A 26,049-nucleotide genomic window follows, 5' to 3' on the forward strand; every position below is an offset into this window, starting at 1 on the left:
CCATGACTAATTAACGTGTCATAGTGAGGTAGCTGAGACTGTATAAGTACCTCATTCCTCACTGAGCATGGAGACTTGGAATAACCTGATGCTGGCTGGTTCTTCACTTCATACCCACAGCCCCAAATCCTGCATTCTAAAAAAGACGAAAGCACTTCTCAGCTCAGTGTCCTGTCCATGATTTTCTTGTAAATTTGCAGTTCTTCAAGTCTGATGAAAACAAGAGTCCAATGTTATGGTGGACAACCCTTGGATTGTCAACGTTAATGTCAAGCTGAGCCTCATAAGGCTCTAAAGTCCTGAATGTGGCATCCCTGTCCCGGCACACAGCAGGAAGCTTCATGAGGTGGTCTCTGCCTGGACTCATCCAAATAAGGCTGCAGAGAATCCAATAGTTCCAACTGTAGTCAATCATGAGCATTTAATTTGTCTCCATTGTGCTCCTTCCGCAGACAGGCCCTGCACCTCCACCCCACTCCTGCCACATACCCCAACAACCCTTCTCCCTGCCACCTTATTTAAATTGTAGCAAAAAACATAGGACAAAGATTTACCACCTTAATGTTTCTTAAATATACAATTACTGGTATTAAATGATCTAACCAAGCAGTCCAAAATTTCTGCCCTTACTCTTGCCTTTATGGTCCATTTTTTTTTTTTCTGAGTCTATAACCACAAATTCAGGTAACAAGCAGGGAACACTGAGAATGCACACAGATACAAAAACATTTAAAATCTGAACATAGAACATGGTTCTGCCCTGGCAGCTGCCTTGGGAATGGAGACAGGTTGAGGGAGGGAGAAGCAGCTGCTGTCTGCCAGAATCCCTGCTGCAGCCTGAGATCAGACTTGGGAGAGGATCCCAGGGTTCTGGTAACTAACCTGCTAGAGTCTTCGGAAGACACTGGTGCTGTATCTGAATCATCCTGAGACTAGGATCTTTTGCCTCTGCCGGGCTGCACAGTGCACAGTGCATGGGCGAGTGCTAGAAATACATCAATTTGTCATGTACGGGTAATGTCAGTAACTGAGGATGCCCGGGCCTTGTAGGGCTCAGGGGCAAAGGCCTGCCCAGCATGCAGGAAGCCATGGGTTCCTTCCCCAGCACCATAAAAACAGACTTCTCTTTGCTTCCCCTCTGTCCAGCATGATGGCCAGCCCTTCAGATGCAGAGGCAAGGAGCAGCAGAAGAGATGCAGACACCAGCCCGGGACATGTGGTGTGGCACCCAGCTCCTCCGCTTCTGGTCACAACCCCAGAAGAGTCACTGAACTCATAAAGCAAAGCTGTCATGGACACTAAAGGAGGCAGCATGTGACTCAAGACGCACACAAACCATGCAGGATGCTTTCTTCACCTTTCTCTTCACCTGGAGATGGCGTTTTAAGACACATCCGCCCACACTACAACAGGGACAGGGCAGTTGGGAGTCTGGGTAAGCGTGCCTCTGGGGAGAGCAGTAAGCATGACGGCAGCCTGCACTCAGTTCTATCTCAGAACAGGTAACTCCAACACCACCCAACTATGGACCAGGGACTACCTTATCACATCTCTGCCACAAGTTTGCTAGTTTTTTTTTTTTTTTTTTTTGCTTTTTAATTTTATTTTATTTATATTTTTTAATGGTACCAGGGATTGAATCCAGGAGCACTCAACCAGAAAGCTACATGCTGAGCCCTTTTTATTTTGAGACAGGGCCTCACTAAGTTGCTGAAGCTGGTCTTGAACTTGCAATACTTTGGCTTCAGCCTGCCAAGCCACTGGGATTACAGGTGTGCACCACTGTGCCTGGCTTGCTAGTCTTCAAATGAAGCTCTCCCATTTCCAAATCTTGGTGAATTTGGCCAAATTACTTAAATTTCCAAACCCTAATTACCTCAAAGTTTCCAAACCCTGTAGAATGGGGTTGGAGGGGTAATGTTAATTCTTTATAGGATTGATTTAAATATGCAGTTACCTAATCATGAAAGGGCCTGGCACATTGCTTCCTCATGTTATGCTATCCCTGGAGCTGCCAACATCAGCACCTATCATATAACTACAACCTTCAGTAGCAGCTGCAGATCTCCTCCTTGCCCTGCAAACCCTGGTTTTCTACACATTTTAAAAATCAATTTTATTGCTGGGCACAGAGGTGCACGCCTGTAATCCCAGCAGCTTTGGAGGCTGAGGCAGGAGAATCCAGAGTTCAAAGCCAGCCTCAGTAAAAGCTAGGTGTTAAGCAACTCAGTGAGACCCTGTCTCTTAATAAAATACAAAAAGGGCTGGAGGTATGGCTCGGTGGTCCAGTGCCCGGGAGTTCAATCTCTGGTACACCCCAAAAATCAATTTTATTGAGGTAAAACTTACATATAACAGACTGGACCCATTTAAAGGGTGTTGTTCCATGAGTTTGACAAATGAACAGTGGGAACCAACAGGGCCAAGAGAAGATGGCTCTAGCGATTCCCAGGTCAAGCTGACCAGTCCCTCCTCACCCAGCCAGACAACCCCTGACAGGTCTGGATCTGCTTTCTGAGACCCAGGTTCCATCTGTGGAACTTGACAATGCAGTCCCATGGTCTGTGCTGTTTCTCACTCCCTGTACTAGACTTACCCTCCTGCTGGCTGCATCCCCAGCCAGGTGTTATCAGAATTCCATTCTATTCAACACCATTTGCTCATTCACTCACACATCCTTATGTCTGTGTCTGTTCCTGTTTCAGCTACTGTGAACAGTGCTACACATTCATCTACATGTTCCTGAAGGGACATATTTTCAATTCCCTTGGGGAAATACAGTGGACTTGATGGTCATACAGTTAACTGTTTAATATTTCGAGAACCTGCCAAACTAGTTTCCAAGCAGATGAACCATTTTACAGCCCACCAGCAATGTCAGTTCTAACCCCCCCCACCCTCCACCCCCCACTTCGTCTGGTTCTCCTTGGCCATGACACTGGATGTGAAGTGCTAGCTCCTCCTGGTTTTGATTTTCATTTCCCTATGATGAGCATCTTGTCATGTGTCTACTGACCACTCATGTATTCATTTGTGAAGCATGTGAAAATATTCTGCAGTTTCTAATTGGATTGTTAAAACGTTATTCTCCTTTGGGTACAACAGAGAAACTCAAAGGAAAGAAGAAAACAATACAGGTAGCATATATTGGGAATAGCAGGTGAACACTCTGTACTCATCCTCATAACTGTCACAATCTCGACCCTTGGCCTCAGCTGCCCAAAGAGTTGGTGGGAAGGCCATATCAGAGAAGACATTACATATGCTAATAAAGAAATCTTACAGCCAAACAGGCTCCCCTTCCTCACCAAACTCAAATTCCTATGGAGGGAACAAATACTAAATCATATTTGAAAATCTGAGCAAACTGAGGTTAAATAGCTATTGAACTTAAGGAAGTGACTAAAAGACTCCTCTCTGGCCCAGTCTGGTGAAATGCTTCAGGCATAGGTAAAAATGAGAGCGACCAGGTATTCTGGGGGTGGGGGGTGCAGTGTTAAACAGGGTATATACAGAACCCAAGAACTAACAACCAGGTCCAGGAGAATCTGAGACCATAGGAGAAAGGGCCAGGCATTCAGCACTCATCAAGGCTCCTGGCCTGATGAGCCTGTGCAGAGCTGTGCTGCTGCTGTGGAAGGGCATACACCTCTGCTTCCCACCAAGTGGGCAGAAAGGACAGCCAGCTCAGGCCTCAGTCTCCGGCAGGAGGCCTCCTTTCCTGGCTGGCCCTCTCATCTCCTGCGTGTATATTCCTGCCAGCTTGGTTTCTGCTTTCTGGGAGAGCCAGCACACCTGCACCTGAGAGCTCACCAGTTGGCAGTTCTGGAGGCCTGGTACTCGGCTTTGGCTGCCATCTCTGAAGACCAACTGCAGTCACCCAAGTGGTTTCCAGCCTCAAGTCCTCTTGTTTGGGCATTATATCAACTCTGGCTCCTGTGACCACCTGCCACACTTCATCTTCCCCTATGGTCTCAGAATTCATTTTCCCAAATAATTTGTATATTGTTGGTAAAGAGAAATTAAAGTATAAACAGCCTTAGTATATTCAGTCATTGCTTCAATCAATGGATATGTGGTTTTAGAGAGAAAGGGGGAAGTGCTGTCACCAGAGACCCAGCCCTCATTAATGCTTCATTACTAGAGAATGAGGCTCCAATTTCTCATATTTAGGAACTGCACACAAGGTCACATCAAACACAGCCACCACCATTTTCTTTCACTTTTTTTTTTTTTGTCCATGGTCTTGTCATTTCTGAAAAAAAGCATTTCCTAGAATTAACTGCAATGGGAACATACCGTCTGTACCCAGAGGTCCTTCTCAACCCCACTCTGGACCCTCCAGTTGATGGAACATGGCTGTCAGGCAGAAAAACAGCCCAAGAGACGAGTCAATTGGGTTGTTTTCTTAAGTTATAGGGCTCTTTACATTTGGGATAGAAGTCTTTGTCAGATGTACGTATTGTGACATACTCCTGTGGCTCAGCTTTGTATATTATTTTTTATTCAGCATCCAATTACTTGCATTATGTTAGAAAAAAATCACTGTTAGATTTTTTTTTCTCACTCATTTAGCACTTACTAACTGTTCAGAGCAGTCATTTCCAAGTGGAGAGGTTCTCACTCCAGCTCTCCACTGACCTGTGGGCAGCACGACTTCCTGTTCCCAAGATCTCACAGCAGAACTTGCCTGCTGCCACCAACACCAGTGAGCTTGTAGACACCAGATATTGAGGATGAAGGTGGCCAGCAGGATGCCAAAAACGGCTCCCATCAATGGGCCTCTGCTCAGTCTCCACCTTCCCCTGCTTCCACAGGTTTTTGATGGTCTTGCAGTTCTGGGGATTAAACCCAGGGGTGCGTTACCATGGAGCTACACCCAGCCCTTTTAATTCTGAGACAAGGTCTAAGTTGTAAGGCTGGCCTCAAATGTTCAATCCTCCTGCCTCCAGAGTCTCTGGGATTACAGGCATGTGCCACAACACCCAGTGCATTTGTAATTTTTTTTGTACTAAGGATTGAACCCACGGGTACTTAACCACTGAACTACCTCCCCAACCCTTTTTTATATTTTTATTTAGAGACAGGGTCTCACTGAGTTGCTAAGCACCTTGCTAAGTTCCCAGTCCTTCTGCCTCAGCCTCCCCAGCAGCTAGGATTGGTGTGTGCCACCACACTCAGCCTAATCAGTACTTTTTAAAGAGCTAAAGTTATTTCCATTCTGGGGATGAAACCCAGGGCTTCATGCATGCTAAGAACTGAACCCAGCTCTACCTGAACTATATCCCCTGCCCTTTTAAATTTTTGAGAGAGGGCATTGCTAAGTTGCCCAGGCTGGCCTTGAACTTGTGATCCTCCTCCTCCAGTCTCATGAGTTGCTGGGATTACATGGTGTGCCACTGTGCCTGGCTGTTCTTTTTTTTTTTTTTTTTTAAGTTTTCTTCTATGTAAAATTTGTGCTTTTGGTGCTGAGAAATCTTCCCCTACACTATTATCATAAGTATTTTTCCTAGATACCTTCACTGTCAGCTTTAATATTCAGATCTGTGATGCATTCCAAGTTACTTCTATGTACCTTGAAGTAAGGGGAGTATTTCTCTGCCCCCACACAAATACCTAGTTATTTCAGCAGCATTCATTGAAAACTCTTTCCTACACCAAATTATTTGGACACTTTATTCAAAACTGGAGAATCTAGGTGTAGACTGGTTTCTAGACTTCGCGTCTTACTGACTTACTTACATACCCAGGCTGATGCCAATAATACACAGTACTACTAACATAGTTCTGTGGTAAAGCTGTGAAATCAGGTAGTGCAGCCCTCATACTTGGGGGTTTTGTTGTTGTTCACTCATTTTGGCAGAACTATCTTGAACCAGGTTTCTGCGAGTGCTAGGCAGCACTCCAGTCTACCTCTGCAGCCTCTTTTCATTTTCAAACAGGGTCTCCAAAGTTGCTCAAGCTGGTCTTGAATCAACCTTTTTCTTCTTCAGAAATTCTTTTGTTTTTCTAGGCCCTTCTCATTGCCATTTAAATTTTTGATTACTTTGTCAATTTCCATATGAATGCCTCTAAATCTAAAAAGACTTATCTGTGGAGCACCACCACACTAAGCTTCCCAACCTTGGCTATGGCAGGGACACTCTTCTTTTATGTAGTGCTGGGACTGAGCCCAGGCCCTGCACGGCTAGGCAGGTGCTTCATAGGAGGGCAGCTGGCTCGTGCCCCTGCACTTCCCATGCTCACTGCATGCCTCTGCTGTGGCACGCAGACTGAGAGCCGGCTTCCTTTCCTGTGGCCTTGCTCAAGTTCCTCATCAAGATTACTTGCAAACATGAGTTTCTGAAGAGGAAAAAAAAAATTATATCACTGAGGGGACTGTTTTCCTGATTCTAAAACTACCTTATGTTCCTCAAGGAGACTTTGTCAAGAATAGAAAAGTAAATTTAAAAGTAGAATGAAAGAAAGAAGAGCAAACTCCAGTTCTCCCAGCAGGAAGGTAAACTTTCCACACACTGGTCGGTCTGGGTGGCACCGTCTGCTGTCTAAGGAGGCGTTCACTTAAGCAGCTATGCTCACTCCATGCTGACCCTGCTCGAGCTTTCTTCACAGTGTGTGGCAGCACTGACACTTTCCGATGCTGTCAGACTTCTGGTACATGACGTGCCACACCATGGTTATGCCATGTACGACTGTTCTGCTATTGGGCACTTTTTATTATTTTGCAAATGATGCATTGTTGTAAGCAACACTCAGCTAGACACCTGTCAGGTGTTGTCAGCAGAACTACCCACAGCCCTCACAAATGCACCTACCAGGTGTGGCTTACATGTCATGTCAGTCCACACAACAGCCCTCTGAAGCAGGTATTAGTAGTATCCTCCTTGAAAGGTTGAGGAACACCAGCCACAGGTATCAGAAAACCCAAGGCCCACTTAAAGGGCTACTCTGACATTCCTGTGAAGAACTACAGCCGTAATGAAAACCGCGGACAGGAGTACACTGCGTGTGAACAGCATGGGGAAATGAGCAGCCCTGGATCTGACTGGCTCTGCCACCACGGATGTTCTCCCCACTTTATCACAAAGCACAAGTTATGAGGGGCTGTGCTCCTTTACAAGACTTTGATTCCAGCCACCATCCTAGTCTTCCCAGGAGAGACCACAACCTACTAGTCTCTGCAATGTTATCATTCAGCCATCTGAGCATTGCCTGTGCTATAAAATGGCAAACCATGGTCAGTCCCCACTGCTAACTGAGAAGCACACAGCAACACTGAAGCCAAGGCAACTGTTGCTTGGGAGCAGCACTGCAATAGGAAAATGTGTGTCACAGTAAACTGCAGATGTACTCACGGAGGTGGCAGCAAGGGGAGGTTTTTAAAGGCAAAAACAAGGACACCATGTACTTTGAAAGATGACTGGCCATAACCATGAACAGCAAGGTAACGTCACTCCAAGGCTGAACACAGCCTCTGGGCAGGCATCCCCATGAAGGGCCATCTGTGTGAAGCCTCGTGGCCTCTGAGTGCACGTGTGGCTCTCTGAGCATCTTATCAAAGTCACTACCAGGCAATCATGCGTGATAGCTCTTCCTTCACAACCTTGTGGCTTTATTTTTTTTATTAGGGTTGACGCAAGCTACTTCACTTTGATTTTGACACTTTTCACAACACACACACAAGATTCATTTATAGAATGAAACAGAAAATTAAAGCAGATCCTATTCCTGAATCTTTTTTGGGTAATGGACTTACCAGAGAATCTGAAGATTGGGGTCTTCCCCCTAGAAGACCTCTGTACCAACAAAACAATTTTGCATACAATATTAAAAGCTGTTACTGATCCTCAGGAATTAAATCATAATCCCAGTAATTGTCAGTAACTTTCACAGGTAAATTCTGACTTAGGTAAAAGGGAAAAGCATGTATGAGTGGAACTCTATGGCCCCAGAAAATTTAGAATCAATAGGAACCTTGGTCAGAAGATGGTTGTCAGGCACCTGAGAACCCAGGAAGCAACAAGCACATGTAAATTAGGTGACAAGTAACATTCAGTGGGGGAATATTTTAACAATCACGGTAATGGTGACAAAGAACTTGGCACACGTGAGGCCCTCTTCTAAGCTGTCACACTCACTCTCAAACACTCACCTCGATGATCCAAGGTACGTGCTCCACTCATCTCCAGCTTGCTGGGAGGCTGTCTGCACTTCAGGCAGAGAGAAGCCAAGCAGATGCCCACGAACACCAGCTAGTCAGGGAAAGAGGTGGGATTTCACCCTGGGCATTCCAGCTGGAGTACATGCCCTCAGGCAATAAGTCTCCTCTACAAAGGGAAAGGATTCAGCAGTGCTGGGTTGTCTGGTGCGCACATGTGTTCTGAATATTGCCCAGGTTCCTGCTCCTGATCCAATGGTGACCCTCCCTTGAGTATCCAAATGCCCAACGATCCTCTAAGTCTCCACATCCAGAGAACTGCTGCATTTTAAAATGCTTAGGAACATTCAGCACCTTTTTGCAAAGAGTGGAACTCTAAGGCCCCAGACAATTTAGAATCAATAGGAACCTTGGCCAGAGGTGGTCCTCAAGCTTCCTGGATACTGAAGAAACTAGATGTCCTTTCTGAGCACTTTAAGATGTCTTAACAATTATTTCAGCAACACTGAATAGACTATAAAGCTCAAATCCCATAACCTGTCAGTTTTTCCCATTTACCAAGACTTTCTCATCTTTCCACTGAATTCTTGCCCTCGTGGAACTGTATTTAAAAATGAGTTATCACCAGTAGTATAAATGTGTTCTTTACTGTTTGACATGAGAGGCATTTTCCTTGCTGCTAACCAAAGTGTGGCCTAGCCAAGATGTCAACCTCAGAAGTGCCACTGAGCAGCACCTGGCCAAGGGAGTGCGTCTTGCCAGCTTGATGCAGCAGCCCAGCTGTTCTCGTTCTTAGCAAGCCACTCCCCACACAGGCACCCTCGTCTCTTCTCCTTCTGAGGACACCAATGAGGCTGGATCATCCCCAACCACCACCCTCACAGCTCCTCCTCAGGCTAGCACTTTCAGTTGGTCAATAATGCTTCAGAAAACTGGACTTGTGTACTGAAACGAAATTAGTGGATTTTTCCTACTCCAGGACCTTTTTAGGGGGGTACTGGGTATGGAACCTAGGGATGCTCTGCTGCACCCCAACCTTTTTAAAGTTATTCTTTATTTTGAGACAGGGTTGCACTGTTGCTGAGCTTGGTCTTGAACTTGCGATTCTTATGCCTCAGCCTCCAGAGTAGCTGGGATCACAGGCCTGGCCACCATACCTGACTCCACATATGTCCATGTGCAGAGCTTCTCTCCAGGTGTTCTGCAAAGCTCTGGGTGAAGGATGCCCTACAGTGACCACACCAGCCCTTGCTTCCTAGTACGCCTTGTCTGGAATGCAGGTGAGGGCAGGGCTTCCTGCAAGCTCAGCCCCACACTGATGGCAGGTGAAGAACTGCTCCCCAGTATGCCCTACCTGATGGACAACACAGGGGGAGTCCTGGCTGAGACCGAGGCCACACCGCTGACACCTATAGGTCTCCTCTCCAGCGTGGGTCTTCTGGTGCTTCACAAGGTCATTCTTGCGGATGAAGGCCTTCCCACACTGGCAGCACTCGTAGGGCTTCTCCCCAGTGTGGATTCTCTGGTGCACGATGAGGGCAGAGCTCTGGCTGAAGGACTTTCCACAGTCGTGACACTCGTAAGGCTTCTCTCCAGTATGGGTCCTCTGATGTGAGAAGAGGTGCGAGCTTCGACCAAAGCACTTCCCACAGTCCTTACATTCGAAAGGCTTGAGGCCAGTGTGGATCCGGTGGTGCACCACCAAGTGGGACCTCTGGCTGTAGGACTTCCCACACTCACTGCACTCGTAGGGCCGCACTCGAACGTGAGTTCTCTGGTGCAGAATGAGGTGCGTGTTCTGTCGGAAGGCCTTCCCACATTCGGGGCATTCGTAGGGCTTCTCTCCTGTATGTGTCCTTTGGTGCCGAATGAGCCTGGAGCTGTGGACAAAGGATTTTCCACACTGACCGCATGTGTACAGTTTGTCCCCAGTGTGTGTCCTCTGGTGGGTGACCAGGTGGGAGAACCAGCTGAAGGACTTTCCACACTCTTTACACTCATAGGGCTCCTCGCCAGTGTGCGTCTTCTGATGCCCAACAAGGTGGGAACTCCGGCTGAAGGACTTTCCACACTCTTTACATTCAAAGGGCTTCTCTCCAGTGTGAATGAGCTGGTGCCTGGTAAGATTGGAGCGCCAGCTGAAGAACTTTCCACACTCCTTACACTCATAGGGCTTCTCCCTGTGTGTGCCTGGAGACACGTGGAGGGATGCTCTGGGATCAAGAGGGCTGCTGCCAGCAGGGCACTTGCAGTGTTGGCCTCCTGTGCGAGCTCTCGCACACTCAATCAGGTGGATGTTTTTGCAGAAGGCCTGGCCACACTCCCCACTGTCACCCAAGCAGTGCCCCTGATGCTCCCTAAATGCCAGGTCATGTTTCATGCTTCTCTCATCTGAGCCCCGTGTGTGGAAATACTCCCTCAGCACCAGCTGAGCAGGAAGGAGGCAGCTGCCCTCATACTTACCACTCTCACAGACCCTGCCTGGAGGAAAGACTTTCTTTGGGGTGAAGGCCACTTGCCTCAAATGTCTGTCTTGGTTCTCCTGATACTTGCCCAACGGGTCTTCACATTTCCACACATCTTCCAATGACAGATACCAGAGATCCTTCCTTGCCATTCCTTCTACTTTAATGCCACAGGGTTTTTTATCTTGAGAAATGTTCTTACTGGAAACAGGTGATTTCATTTCAACGTTAGTATCCAAATCTGAAAGAAATGAAAAGCTCTCTTCGATTAAAGTGCTGAGGTTAGGAATGGTGGGGAGTACATGGAGTCAGAAGACGTAGGAGTATAGAGCTGCCTTCAGGGTCGTGCTGAAAGGATAAAAGAAACTGAAGTTAAAGACCAGGCATTGTAAAGCTTCTAAGCTGCAAAGCCTGAGTTAAAATGTAAAAGACCAGGTATTGTTAAGTTCCTATGCTACACTCAAAATCTGAAATTCCTGTAGCTGTTAGGACAATTCACGGGACTGCCCAGTAGATATCCCCCCTGACCATTTAGTTGTTAAATAACCTGGGCCCTGTGCAGTTTGCCACGCAGGCATTCAGGGCCCAAACCAATCAGTTTGAATGTACCCCCCTTCTTAGGACTGACCTATCACCCCCGCCCGACCTGTTCCCGCCAATGAATGTACTAATCATGTTCAAGAGTTGTTGTTTGATTTTCCCGCGGTGTATGGTGATTTGTTGAAGGGGACTGTGATGTATGTAAAGTCCCTGCCCTCCCTAAAAAATGTATATAAACCCTGCTCAAGTTGTTCTCAGGGCTCTGGGCTGCTCTCCCTCCTTGAGTGAGCACAGCGCCCCAGCATGCTGGATCTGCAATAAACCCCCTTTTGCTGTTGCATGAGTCAGTCTCTTGGTGGTCTCTTCCTCCGTCGTTCGCCGGTCCCTTACAGTGCAGGAGAGAGGAGGTGGGTGAGCAGCCAAGCGCTACGCCAGGCACACAGAAGAAACACCACATGAAGGGGAGGTGCGGTTGGTGCACAACCACTGGGACCAAGATGCAGCAGTGGCAGGAAAAGGGAAATGCCAGACAGGGTGCCCACGCACTGCTAAGCTTCCCCTCCACAGGGCATGAATCCTGTGCAAGCACGGTCTCAGGGAAACAGCACTTGGAGGTGTCAAAGCCTTGGGAAGGCCTCATAGAAGGTCTTGAGGTCATGGTATGCCCTGGAGGGGACAGGGGGACTCAGGTCTCTTCCTGCTGAAGTGGGGCTCTGTTCACCGTTTGCTCCTGCCACAGAGTACCATTCCCCAGAGACAAGGCGTCACGGGCCTGCCTGGCTATAGATTGGAACCTTCACAACTGTAATTAACTATTCAAGTGGGTTTTTTTGGTTGGGGGACTGGGAATTGAACCCAGGAGCATTTTACCATGGAGCCACATCCCTAGCCACTTCCATTTTTTGAGACAGGGTCTCACTAAGTTGCTGAGGCTGACTTGAACTTGCAATTCTCCTGGCCTCAGACTCCCAAATCACTGGGATTACAGGCATGAGCCACTACACCCAACCTCAGGTACTCTTCTATAGTGACAGAAAAATAACACAGACATCAAGATTAACAATTTATATATGATAATCACTAAAGAAAACTAACTCAGAACCTCAAGTCTTTCCCATCATCTCCCTAGACTTTCTACCTACCTGCTGTCTATTGATATTAACACAAATTATTTCCCCTATTTAAGTGTGACATTTGTTTGTCAATACCTTTTAGGTAAAATGCTTGGTTCCAAATCTAAAAAACAAAACACACTACTTATACAATTCCACTTCTTACACAAATAAGGAGGAACTGTACCCCCTAAGGAGATATGGTTAAGTCCTAATGCCCAATAATTCATAATGTGGCCTTACGTGGAAATAGGACCACTGTAGATGGAAGTAGTTAAATGAGGCAGTACTGTAGTACATTGGCTCCTAATTCAATATGACTGGTGAGCTTATAAAAGAAAAGACCCAGAAACAGACGTGAGTGGCCACCACATGGAGTGGTTCACCACAAGCTCGGGAGCCCCTGGCTGTGAGGCGCTAGAAGAGGCAGGAAGAACCCTCTCCTAGAGGTCTGACATGCCCCTAGTGGCACCTTGATTTTGAACTTTTAAGCCTCCAGAACCATAAGCAGTAAAGTTCAATTTTAAATCACCTGGTTTCTGGTTCAATTTGAGCATCCCTTATCCAAAATCCTTAAGACTCAAAAGAATTTTGAATTTTGGATTTTTTTCATATGTTAGAATATAAACACGTACATAACAAAATATTTTGGGGATGGAACTATGCCTAAAAACAAAAGTCACTTATGTTTCATATATACCTTACACACACAGCCTGAAGACAATTTTGTACTATATATAAATACATACATAGGTACATAGATAGATCTATACATAGATCTATACATATATACATATTTTATATAAATCTATATATGTATACATATATGTGTATGTGAGTGTGTATGTATGTATGTGTGTATATGTGTGTGTATATGTGTATATGTGTGTGTGTGTGTGTATACACACACACACACCAGAGATTGAACCCAGGGGCACTTAACCACTAAGCCATATCCTCAACCTTTTTATTTTTTTACTATGAGACAGGGTCTCACTAAATTGCTTAGGGCTTTGCTAAGTTGCTGAAGATGGCTTTGAACTTGCAATCCTCCTGCCTCAGCCTTCTGAGCCAATAAATTACAGGTGTGTGCCACAGTGCCTAGCACACAATATTTTTAATAATGTTGTGCATGAAACAAAGTTTGGATACACTGAACCATCAGAAAACAAAGGTGTCCGGGAGGCCAAAGCAGGAGTATATCCAAGTTCAAGGTCAGCCTGGGAAACTTAGCAAGACCCTACCTTGAAATGAAACATAAAAGGGCTGGGGACATTGGGACTGAGGTTGTGGCTCATTGGTAGCATTCTTGCCTAGCATGCATGAGGCACTAGGTTCAATTCTCAGCACCACATACAAGTAAATAAAATAAAGGTCCATCAACAACTAAAAAAAAAATTTAAATAAAAGGGCTGGGGACATAGCTCTGTGGTGGAGAAGGGAAGGGAAGGAAGAGAGAAAGCAGGGAAGTAAGCACAGATGACTGTCTCCACACCCTGGGGACACCTATGGCTGCTTGGCACTACCACTGTCCTGACTGAATCTGTGCTACAGCAATCATTTTCTTACACTTACTCACACATAAGGACTTAAGAGTGAAAAATACAACATGTCAATAACACAGTAAAAAAAGAACAAAAACAAAAAGGTGCAGGCGCTGTGCACATGGCGACCGCCTACTAAACTCCCTGGAAAACATTCCACACCCATCTCTGTTCCCTACTACCAGCACTTGCTCTGCTCATTCTTCAGTGATCTACAGCACTAAGGACCCAAGGCGAGGCTGGAGTGATGCAGTCACATTTAGGGAAAGGACATAGCACAAACACTGTTTCTGAAGAGTCTCAGCAAGGCAAGCAGCTCGATTACCAAGGAAGAACTAAGGCTTGCAAGAAACCAGTGCAGCTTCCCCAAGGTGACTTGAGCCACTGGAGCAAAATCCTTATGAAATCAATCAGAAATACATTCCTGGCAATCCATGCCTTTTTATTGGCATAACAATGGCCTGGCAAGAAACCGGCTCCTTTAAAAAAGGGAGTACTAGAGCTTTCCTCACTTGCAGCAGGTCTGCAGAGCGCTGGGCAAGCTGCTCATCAACACATTCCAGCCTTGGTTCTGTTGGTTCCTGGGTCCTGCGGGGGCTTCTCATGGGGATAGTAGCATGACAGACTTGTTCTGGCATCAGGATAGTGACATCTTCCACCAGTGCCAACCTTGGCCAGCTCTTCTGTGAATGTCCCCCTGCTTGGGCATCAGTAGATGCTTTATCACTGCCAATCTTTAAAATATATAGCTGTCTTTTCTTAATTTCTGCAACCAACCATGAATATCCAGTTCCCCTGGATTTTCAGTTTACTGAGTTGAGCACACTGTCATGTGGCATATGCTCACTGATACTGATCATCTTTTGTATTCTTCTGATGTACTGCAGACAATTTAATTTTTAGTTCATTCCTTTTAAGTTTTCTTTCTATTTTTCAAGGTTTTTCCTTCTTTTCATCACTTCCAGCATGGCGTTCACCAGTCTATCCTTCTGTCCCTTCAGGTCATTCCAACAACGTATTTTTCTGTAATATGTTTCACATTTGAACTGCTGTTCAATTTCTCAGGCAGCACCTTTTGTGCTACAGAAAGACACAAATGCTTGGGGGGCTGGGGATACAGCTCAGTTGGTATAGAGCTTGACTTGCATGCAGTAGGCCCTGGGTTCAAAATGAAGAAGAAGAAGAAGAAAGAAGAAAGAAGAAAGAAGGAAGAAGAAGAAGAAGAAGAAGAAGAAGAAGAAGCAGGAAAAAGAAGCAGCAAGAAGAAAGGAGGAGGAGGAGGAGGAGGAGGAGGAGGAGGAGGAGGAATAAACAGTGGAAAGATACAAATGCTTACACTTTTTCTTATCACCATTATCAACAGGGGCATCTGCAGGCCTTTTTGACATCTGAAGTCCTTTACACCACAGTCCAGAGAGTAAAGAAGACATAGAGTATACAATGGGCACATATCTTGGCCTCATGTGGGGAACTGGAAACCTGCCATTCATTATCCATATAACACACATCTTATTGCACTCTTTGAGCACGCTTGTGTAAGGAACACAGGCACACCTAGAAAAGGTACACCACAGCTGAGTGGGCTAGGAGTCTTTGCTTCCCTTGGGGACTGAATAAATTGTATCACATTCCTTCATACTGACAACAACACGCAGTACACCAAGTAACTCTACACTTTTGACATCATGTCAGTGCTCAGAAAGTCTGGGTTTTATCAGGTGGGTGCAATGTGCACACCTGTAATCCTACCTACTTGGGAGGCTGAGGCAGGACGAATACAAGTTCGAGGTCTGTTGAGAGCCACGGCCCAGTCAGAATGACGCCTGGCATTTGCCAGAGGGAATGTTTGAAAGGTGACCAGCAAACCATTGAGATGATGATTTGAGTTAAGCTATATATAACTGCTGTGATGCTGGATTGATTGTATTGTATATTTGACCTTTACTGTGGGGCAATAGGGCGGCTCTTGCTGCCTTGGGCGCCTGCTACTTTGGAGTTCTCCAGGGGATTCCTGGAGAGTTCGTATTGGTTGGGGAAGTGTCGGAGGAGGGATTTCCGGTGGGTGGGTGGGTGAGTGGCATTTGGAGGGTTCGGGCAATAAAGGAGTTCCTGTTTTGAACCTACAAGTGCCTCGTGGTGGCTTAGTTATTTTGTGCCCAGCCAGACTGCAGCAGAGGTCAGCCTGGACAACTAATTGAGACCCTGTCTCAAAATTTAAAAAGGGCCAGGGATGTAGCTAGGTGGTAGAGCACCCCTAGGTTTAATCCCCAGGACTGGGGGTGTTGGGAAAACATATAACGGCAGCAGCACCCCAGAGAAAAACCCCAGCATGGCGTCTAACGACCCTCTTTCTCCTCTTTGTTTATTTCACTGGCGCGAAACTTCTCCTCTTTGTTTCTTTCACTGGCACGAAATGTTCCAATGTTCAAACCCTGCTGGTGGGAAGCCTTAGCCCCAATTAGAATTAACTTCTTGGGCTCCGGAACTGACATATGGAAGAGCTTGCCAATAAACGGGCGACCTGTTATCTACCTCAGCCCTGCGACCTCTCCTTAGACCTATATAAACACACAGCCTTTTGTAATAAAGTGGAAACCTCTTTGGTGATCTGTGTCGTGTGGTGCGGCGTCTTCCAGTCTTACAGGGGGGAGAAAAAGAGTTTCAGGTTTTAGAGTAGTTTGGATCTCAACTTTCCAGATTAGATGTTAGATGCTCAACTTGTACTTTTTCATGGCAGCTTTAGGAAACAAACACAAGCAACATGATCTCTGTGCCCAGCCAGTTCCCTGGGTGACTTCTTTTTAAACGCCCACTCCAATATCCTCATTTTCATGACCATTAGAGTTCCTAGTTTCTATTCTGCCCTGATGATTCTTGGTCCCCTTTCCATTACCCAAGGCATCAGAGAATCTCAGAGTGGCTTTTCAAACTACAAATGGCAACTGCAAGACTCTAAAATGGACATTGATGTGAAGGGGCTGCACACTGGTAAAGAAGAGTCTGAGTGTGGTGTCTGAGCACAAGTGTGGTGCTCTCCATCACCAGTGTCCTAGAAACCCTGATTTATCAGGAAACACTGTTACGCAAATACATCACCATCAAACTGCAGCACCTGTCAGTCAACATTTCTAAAGCATCGTTCATTACACTGATGGTTTTGATGATGAAGTTCATTGAGTCTTGTAGATTTATTTAAATTCCATGTGTTTGATAACATGGAGTTTCAATATTTCATTTGACAACATTATCAATAGACATATAAATTATTTTATCAACAAATATCTAAACTGCTCAGTCTAGTTAATGACTGATATTTTTGGAAACTTGTCAGTTAACATCTAGGAAAACTTGCTGAATGAATGAACACAAAATAAAAGAAATAAGAAAAGGAAGGAAGAAAATAGAAAAAAGCTTTCCTCCCAGGCCCAAAGCAGTTGACTGATCAAGTTCTTACAAGTGAGCCAAAGCAATCCTCAGTGAGAAAAGTGAAGCCGGAGGCATCATAATACCAGACCTTAAATTATACTACAGAAACAAAAACCAGCATGGTATTGGCACCAAAACAAACATGAAGACCAATGGAACAGAATAGAAGACATAAGAGACAAACCCACATAAATATAGTCATTTCTCATACTAGACAAGGTCCCATAAACACACATTGGAGAAAAGATAGCCTCTTCAACAAATAGTGCTGGGGAAATGGGAAATCCACATGAAACAGAATGAAATTGAATCTTTATATCTCACCCTGCACAAAACTCAACTCTGCATGAATCAAGGACCTAGGCATTAGACCAGAGATCCCCATTCCTACTATAAGAAAAAGCAGGCCCAAATTTCCATTATGTTGACTTAGGAACTGAATTCCTCAATGAGACTCCCAAAGCACAAGAAGTAAAATCAGGAATCAATAAATGGGATGGTATCAAACTTAAAAGCTTCTTCACAGCAAAGGAAACAAACTAGAACATGAAGAGAGAGCCAACAGAATAGGAGAAAATCTTTGCCACCTGCACATCAGAGCATTAATCTCCATGATATATAAAGAACTCAAAAAACTTAACACCAAAAACACACATAACTCAATCAATGAATTCATAGGACTCGTAAGACTCAAATACTGAGGCACCGGAAATGCCTTCCAGGTGTGCACATCAGGTACTGGTGAAGAGGTGGAGAAACAGTTCTTTCCAATGTGACAGGAATCTAATGGGACTGGGAAATTAATGTCCCCTGAGAGCCCACGTAGAGCCCCTTGCATGTGCACTGGCCCTCTGTGTGGCGAGAAGCACTGTACCTGCAGCATGACTCTGACAGCAACACATGAGATGCACTGAGCTCAGAGCACAGAAAAAAGACCACTGACTGAGAACACAGGGGTGGGGAGCTGGGAGACAACTTCCTATTTTTTTAACTCAGAAGGCCAATTTCCCAGAAATACACAGGGAATCAGGAAAATAAATTACCTTTGGAAGCTACACAACAATTTTCATTTTAGGGACACGAACATTAAAATGAAATATGAGTAAGTTGAAAAACATTAAATACAGATCTATAGTGGGAAAAGTGGTTCAAGAACAACACTTCTGGAATGGAGGGAGCCAAGCCAGCAGGAGCCTGCGAGCCTCCGGAGCAGCTTACAAATGGCTGGAAACAAATGCTCAGAACACTAGCAGGGGACAGTTCCACTGGCCAGCTCACAGAGAAGAGCTGAGCTCTGTGGAGGGGCCACAGGAGAAAGAGTCAGGGAGATGAAAAAATTACCCCATGGTAAGTGGAGCTCATGGTAATAATCCCCAAACAGGAGCAGGGCTGAGCAAGGTGTGCCACAGGAAGACAGTTTTAGTGAAGCAGTCAGAAACCTTGGTCTCTGCAAGCCAACGCAAGCAAGCCTGCCAGGAATGCAGAACAACTGGAGGCAGGAGACTTTAGCACTCTCTCAGAAAGGAGGACCTATGAGGAGAGCCTGAGCCTATCTCGAGGCTGTGCCCCCTCAGGCCATGTGGACATCACTGTGGCAGCTCCTGCCTGGTGCTCACCTGGACACAACTCTTGAACTGCCCTCTCCACCAGCCAGGGCTCTTCCCCTTTCTCCAACTGCAGGATCACCTCTGGTTTAGGAAGCTGGTGCCCTGTTCAGGGAAAGAACAAGGCCCAGGTAAGCACAGGAGAGCTCTAAAGTAGACAGAGAAGAACCCTAGTTAAACCCACCCCAACCCTTCCACAGCACTGGGGCTACAAGGAGTTAGCAAAAGAAATATGCATTTTTTTAAATTTAGCAATTTTTCCCCACAAAAGTGGGATACAAAGACCCTACTCTATGCCCCAAAGGAAGCAGGTAACTGAACCCAAGCCCACAGGGTCTGTAGCCACTAAGCAATGAAAAGCCAAAATCACCACAGTGAGTAGTTTTCAAGCACAGGTTAGTCTTACCCAACGACACCAGGTTCTCATAGTTCTCCAACATCACATCTTTGTACATGACCTGCTGAGCTGGGTCTAGCAGCTGCCACTCCTCTCTAGTGAAGTCCACAAGCACATCCTTGAAGGTCACCAGTGTCTACAAAATCAAACAAATCTTCACTGAGCCGGATTAATATATTTGCCCTCCCTTTGGATCCTGGCAAAGGGAGGCTGCCTGCACTGAGTGGGGAGAGGATGGACCAACTCGCTCTAGGAACTAGCAGTATTTATTTTGAGGTATCTGGGTCAAGTCTCCCAAGGAATGGATCTTAGGTAGTCACTATCCAAAAGCAAAGTCTATGTCATGCTTTAGATTAGAAACAAACATCTTTATTTAAACCAAGTTTATTTAAAACAACTATGGAAGGGAAAATCAGACACCAGAAGTTAACCCGTTTATACCTAAATTCAAGGCAAGAAAATAGGGAGGAAAGTAGAGATCGAGCACACTGCATGGCTCAAGAGGCGCATCACTCAAGCCATGTCTCATGACCCCAAATAATCACCCAGAACATTTTCCCTCAACACTGATAGGCATAAAAAAGGAGAAGAAAGTTATCCTTTAGTAGTAGCAAAACAATTTAATGAAGGAAACAAGATATACAAACGTAAAGACTGTACTAGCTTCATCAAAAAGAAGTGTTGATTATATGTAGAAAAACTATCTATTTGGAGCTTGGCACAGCAGCACACACCTGCAATTCCAGCAGCTCGAGAAGCTGAGGCAGGAGGATCTCAAGTTCAAAGTCAGCCTCAGTCATTTAGTGAGGCTCTAAGCAACTTAGTGAGACCCTGACTCAAAATAAAAATAAAAAGGGCTGAGGATGGGCTTAGTGGTTAAGCTCCTCTGGGTTCAATCCCTGTTACCAAAGGGGACAAAAAAATCTACTTGAATGAAGAATATATGCCTGTTTTTAAATGCTGAAAGAAATGTCAAAACAAGATTTCTTTTTTTTTTTTTTTTTGGTATTACTGGGGATAGAATCCAGGGTTTCACACATGCTAGGCAAGTGCTCTGCCACTGAGCTACACTCCCAGTTCTTTTTGTAAATTTTTCTCTTGATATAAGGTCTTGCTAAGTTGCACAGACTGGCGCTGATCCTCCAGCCTCAGCCTTCTGAGTACCTGGAATCACAGGAATGTGCCACTGTGCCTGGCTAAGCCAGAATTTTTTCATCTAATGGAAATATCTTTCAGAAATGCCAAGAAATATACATTTTGAAATGAAGTAAAACCAACAAAGTTTGTTGTCAGAAGATCTGCCCTAAAAGATGTGCTACAAGATATTCTTCAGGCAAAAAGTGAATAACGCTGAAGAGAAAACTGAAATCTTAGAAATGAAGGATGAACCACAAAAACAGTATAATGGGTTTCTTTCTTTTTTTAATATTTTTTTTAGTTGTAGTTGAACACAATACCTTTATTTTATTTTATTTATTTATTTTTTCATATGGTGCTGAGGATCAAACCCAGCAACTCCCATGTGCTAGGCAAGCTCTATACCTCTGAGCCACAACCCCAGCCCAGTGTCATGGGTTTCTTCCCTTAAACTCAAAAATATATGGGATATAGAGGAAGGAGCACATATAACAATAATGCACATTTCCAAAAGCTAGAAGAAAGGATTTTCAAAGTTTTCACTATAAAGAAATTATAAGTGTTTCAGAAGATAAATATGTTTAAGATCACTTAAACATTACACAATATATATGTGAATTGAATATTATATGATACCAATTAACATGTAAAAGTTTTATGTACTGGTTTAAAAACTATTTTAAAAACATTAAACTTATAATTATAAAAAAGTATATATATGGTAGTTGAAAGCAAAGCTGCAACATTTTCCGGTGGGGTTTTTCAACATAAGTAAGGACACAAACACACATGCACACACACGCAATATGAACTCAAAGGGAGGAAAATCAAGGGATGCATGTGTTTAAAAGGCTTCCAGATTTTAGTTGAAGCGGTAAAAAAATTAAGTCTAGATTATAAAAGATTAGGTATGTACATTCTATTCTCTACAACAACCCTTTAAAAACACAAAAATGCAATGTTAAAGAGTCAAAATATAAATTAAAATGAAATACTAAAAAACACCCATGTAAAGGCAGCATGGGGGTGGGATGGGGAATATGCAGAAAACACAACGACACATTTAAATTCAAGCACATTAATATCAACAGTCAGGGGCTGGGGCTGGGGCTCAGTGGTAGAGCGCTCACCTAGCACATATGAGGCACTGGGCTCGATCCTTAGCACCACATAAAAATAAATAAATAAAATAAATGTGTTGTGTCCATCTACAAGTAAAAAAAAAAGAAAATTTCTTTTTAAACTCAACAGTAGGGGCTGGGGATGTAGCTCAGTGGTAGAGCACTTGCCTCACATGCATGAGGCCCTGGGTTCAATCAACACCATGTAAAAGTAAATAAATAAAAATAAAGATATTGTGTCCATCTGTAACTAAAAATATATATATATTTTGTAAAAACTCAACAGTAAGTAAACAGACTAGTTAAAAACTGAGCAGAAAAAACTAAAACTTTTCACCAAAAATGGTAAATACTCATATGAAAAGATGACCAAGGGTTGTGGCTCAGTGGCAGACCACTTGCCTAGCATGTGTGAGGCACTGAGTTCGATTCTCAGCACCACGTATCAATAAATAAAATAAAGGTCCATTGACAACTAAAAAAATTTTTTTTTAAATGCCCAAGGTCTTAATTCATTAGGGAAATGGAAACTAAAACCATAGCAAGACAGCAGACACCTATTAGGAAGGGTAAAGTTTCAAACCAAACACCGGTGAGGATGTAGAGTGACTGCTGCTCTCCACTGTGGAATGGAAAATGCCTCACTTTGGGAAAATGCTGCTCACATTTCCTCAAGTTAAAGTTACTTGCACCACATAGCCGATGTCATCTGGCTGTCACTCTAACAGAATACATGGGTAATCAACAACAAAAAGGTTTGTTTGGGCTCCCACTTCTGGAGGTCTTAGGCCATGCCAGTTGGCCCTGGGGCAGCACCATGCATTGTAGCAGGAGTCTGTGGCAGTAGGGACCTATTCACATTATGGCCAGGTAAGTGCAAGGAAGAGAGGGCCAGAGACAGAGGCCCACAATTCCCTGAGAGGGGCTACCCCAATGCCTAGGGACCTACAGGCCTACAGGCTCCTCCTCTTAAAAGTGCAACTGCCCCCAACACACCAAGCCAGAGAACAAGTCAACACAGGGCCTCTGGGAATACCTAACCTGCCATTCTCTTGGCTAAATACTAGGAGAATGAAAACAGGCTTACACCAAAACCTACATGCGAATGTATAAAAACCGGTAAAGGGCTTTATTGAAAGCTGCTCCAAACTGGAATTAACCTAAATGTCCTTCAATAGAGAATATAAAAACAATGTTTATGCCCTTCTTCTCTGATGTATCAAACTACTTTTTCTACTATTGTATATCTGTGGAAATTTCCATAATAAGCGAGGGAAAGCCAGGCACGGTGGCACACACCTGTAATCCCAGTGGCTTGGGGGCTCTAAAGCAGGAGGATCATGAGTTCAAAGCCAGCCTCAGCAAAAGCAAGGTGTTAAGCAACTTAGTGAGACCCCGCCTCTAAATAAAATTCAAAACAGGGCTGGGAATGTGGTTCAGTAGTCTAGTACCCCTGAGTTCAATCCCCAGTACCAAAAGAGAGAGAGTGAGAGAGGGAGGGAGGGAGGGAGGGAGGGAGGGAGGGAGGGGGAGGGGAAAAGATAAAGCCATAGTGATTTCTTATTAACTCACTTTTCAGCAACACAGCCTAGCTTCTCATTCTCAGTAGCACAATTGACATGCAAGCCCCTCAGCTCAATCAGCTTGCCAGTTACTGACCTGTGTCTGTTCTGCCAGGCCTTTCCTGAGGGCCTGCAGCGACAGGCACAAGGTCCACACTGCCCACTCTCCCCTCAGAGTTCTTCAAACAGGCCATGCTTTCTCAAAACTCTCGGTACTCACAAATCCACTTCCTTCACTTCCTTCACGCTTAGGCGGATAATCATAAATGACTTTTTTTTTGTAGTTGTAAATGGACAGAATGCCTTTATTTTGTTTATTTTTATGTGGTGCTGAGGATCAAACCCAGTGCCTCACACATGCTAGGTAAGTGCTCTGCCACTGAGCCACAGATCCAGCCCCATAAATCATTCTTAATGTCTTGGTGTGAATGTCATTTCAGCAAGTTTTCTCCTGAACCTTAAAATTATTTAAATCTCCTTGTGTTCTATGCATACACCAAACTCCTGCCCAGAGCATTTACTGGGCAAGGAACATCTGTTCTGCTCCTGACTGCTCCCCAGATCACCTGTCTACGCCCACATAAAGGATGCAACCAGGCTGCTCTGCTCCTAGATGGTGCATCCCCCTGAGCACTCTGTGCTGTGCCTTGGTGGAGTTTTCTCTCTTTGATAATTACCTGTGCTGCCCTGAGATCCTTCAAACAGGAGATCCCCACGGATGAATTCACACAACCAGCATCACACCAGAACAGCCAGGACCAAGGAAGCCTGTGTAAGGCACCAACACTCTACTTCTTCTGTGGGTTTAATGACTGGTGTGGATGAAAGAGCATTCCACCAACTGGGTCCAGCTCCAGCCCAGCTGTTCCACTTGTGTTTGTTTTGTATTAAAGGAAACAAACCTACATCTACAAAGGAGACAAAACACTCCTGGTCTCCTGGATGCAAACTCCTACGCCCCTGGGCACAGGGCATCAGAACCTTGGTATAGAGGGGTTCCCAACTGGGCAACAAGGAAAGCAGCCCAACATACCTGGGACCAGGCAGGCAGTAATGCAGCCTCCATGCCCTCCTTGTTCTTGGCAACACTTTCCTGAGCAACAGGAGAGTCCTGAAAACCCAAGTTGGGGAAAAGAGAAACATGAGACAAGGTTGCTGACTCTTTAACTGTGCAAAGGTGTCAAAGACCCACCACACAGAAAAATAACACACAATGCCTGAAACTTCACAAGATTACAGACGGGGTTACATAAAAGGGACCCCTTAACCTCTGGAGTACCATGCTAAGACTAATTCGGGACTGGATGGTTCTACCTACCACTACAGATCCTCTTTTGAGGTAAAAAAGCAATAAATAAACTGACCTAACATTCGCACTTTAGAAATAAGAAACAAGTTCCCTCCTGCTGGTCACAGAAGGAAGCAGAGGCCTGAAGCACCTGGAGGGAAGTGCAGCATGGCCAGGAGTGCAGGCTCCAGGGAGCCAAGGGCAGCATCCGGCCCACAGCCTTCATGGAGGAGGGACAAGAAAATGAACCCTGCCACAGCCTCCAGAGGAGTACTTGGTCCTGTAGACCCCTGAACTAGGCCTCTGGCAACCTTGCCACAGCCTCCAGAGGAGCACTTGGCCCTGCAGGCCCCTGAGCTAGGCCTCTGGCAACCCTGAGTAGAGGACACTGCCACGTTGAGCTGCTGGCCTGCAGAACTGTGAGCAGAGTGCTGTGTGAAGGTGCCAGGCACCTGGTACTTGTTACACAGTAACAAGAAACCCACATGGTCAACTTCTTCCTCGAGGGACTTAAACATTAAGGAGAACATCACACACATACCTATTTACCATCACCAGGCTGTTCACTCCTCCGCACAGAGCCAGCTCCCCATCTGCTCTAACGTCCTTCTCCCTGAAGATGCTCTTCAACATTCGTGGTAAGGGATCTTGTGGTTGTAAATTCTCGCAGCAATTGCTGTGACGTCTTTACTGTACCTTTGGTTTTTTTAAATAGCTTTATTGAGATGCAACTCCTATACAATATAATTCACTCATTTAAAGTTTTCAATTCAATGACTTTTGGTATATTACATAATTTTAAAAATCGCGGTAAAATACAGATGACAATTTGCCACTGTAGCTGTGTTCCAGCACACAATTCAGTGGCGTTACACCCACGATGTTGTACAGCCATCACCACTAACTCCACAGCTTTTCATCACTCAAAACAGAAACTCCAATCTGTCGGGCAGTAGCTCCCCATCCTCCCTCTTCATGGCCCCTTACAACCTTTATCTACAAATTTGCCATTCTAGATAGTTCATGAAAGTGGAATCCAACAATGTTTGCCATTTTGTCCAATTTATTTCATTTAGCATGAAGTTTTCAAAGCTCGCCATATTGCAGCATGTATCAGAACTCCATTTCTGCCAGGCACAGGAGCCACACCCGTTATCCCAACAACTCAGGAGGCTGAGGCTAGAGGATCACAAGTTCAGGACCAGCGTGGGCATCTTAGTGACATCTGTCTCAAAAAGTAAAAAGGGCTGGCATGTAGCTCAGTGGTACAGCACTCCTGGGTCAATCCCCAATACTATTTATAAAAAAGAACCTCATTCCTTTTTATTGACCGAATACTACTCTGTTACACATTCCACATTAACCCATTCATTTGCTGATGGACGCTGGGCTGTTTACAACTTTCAGTTATTGTGAATAATGCTTCAATGGACACTGGCAGACAAGTATCAATCCAAGTTCCCCTTTTCAATTTCTTTGAGAGTATACTCAGGGTCTTCTAGTGTTGTTTAGATTTTTTGTTGTTGTTTCCTTTTTTCAGTACTGGAGATAGAATTCACTAAGAACGTGCTAGGTTAAGAACTCTACCACCAAATTACATCCCCAGGACTGAATCTGGTGCACTTAAACCACAGAGCCACATCTCCAGCGCTTTTTTATTTTGAGACAGGGTCTCACAAAATTGCTGAGACTGGC

At 44.9% G+C, this 26,049-nt stretch overlaps 1 protein-coding gene and 1 pseudogene across 6 annotated transcripts in view; both read right to left on the reverse strand.

Moving 5' to 3' along the window:
• Positions 1–224: 224 nt before the first annotated feature.
• Znf10 (zinc finger protein 10) overlaps positions 225–26,049 on the reverse strand; it is a 45,302-nt gene continuing 19,477 nt past the window's right edge. Inside the window, exons 5-12 of one of the 6 annotated variants that reach the window (XR_006851970.2) lie at positions 24,896–25,050; positions 24,100–24,177; positions 19,256–19,382; positions 18,862–18,954; positions 9,513–10,864; positions 8,153–8,252; positions 883–985; positions 244–377 (exon numbers count right to left, since the gene is read on the reverse strand). Coding sequence is in view for 5 of the 6 variants with exons in the window: in XM_046445884.2 (XP_046301840.1) it covers positions 933–985; positions 8,153–8,252; positions 9,513–10,864; positions 18,862–18,954; positions 19,256–19,382; positions 24,100–24,132 (1,758 nt within the window). In the remaining variant the exon portion in view is untranslated. Of the gene's footprint in view, positions 378–544; positions 986–4,656; positions 4,839–5,412; positions 6,343–8,152; positions 8,253–8,784; positions 10,865–18,861; positions 18,955–19,255; positions 19,383–24,099; positions 24,178–24,895; positions 25,051–26,049 lie in introns of those variants that run through there. The other 5 variants (XM_046445888.2, XM_046445884.2, XM_046445886.2 and 2 more) reach the window with 5 other exon arrangements.
• Positions 992–4,565, reverse strand: LOC124093477 (diablo IAP-binding mitochondrial protein-like; annotated as a pseudogene).

This window comes from Marmota monax, unplaced genomic scaffold (assembly GCF_021218885.2).
Source record: "Marmota monax isolate L192 unplaced genomic scaffold, Marmota_monax_Labrador192_F-V1.1 WCK01_AAM20220418_F8-fsc00200, whole genome shotgun sequence".
Lineage (NCBI taxonomy): Eukaryota > Metazoa > Chordata > Mammalia > Rodentia > Sciuridae > Marmota > Marmota monax.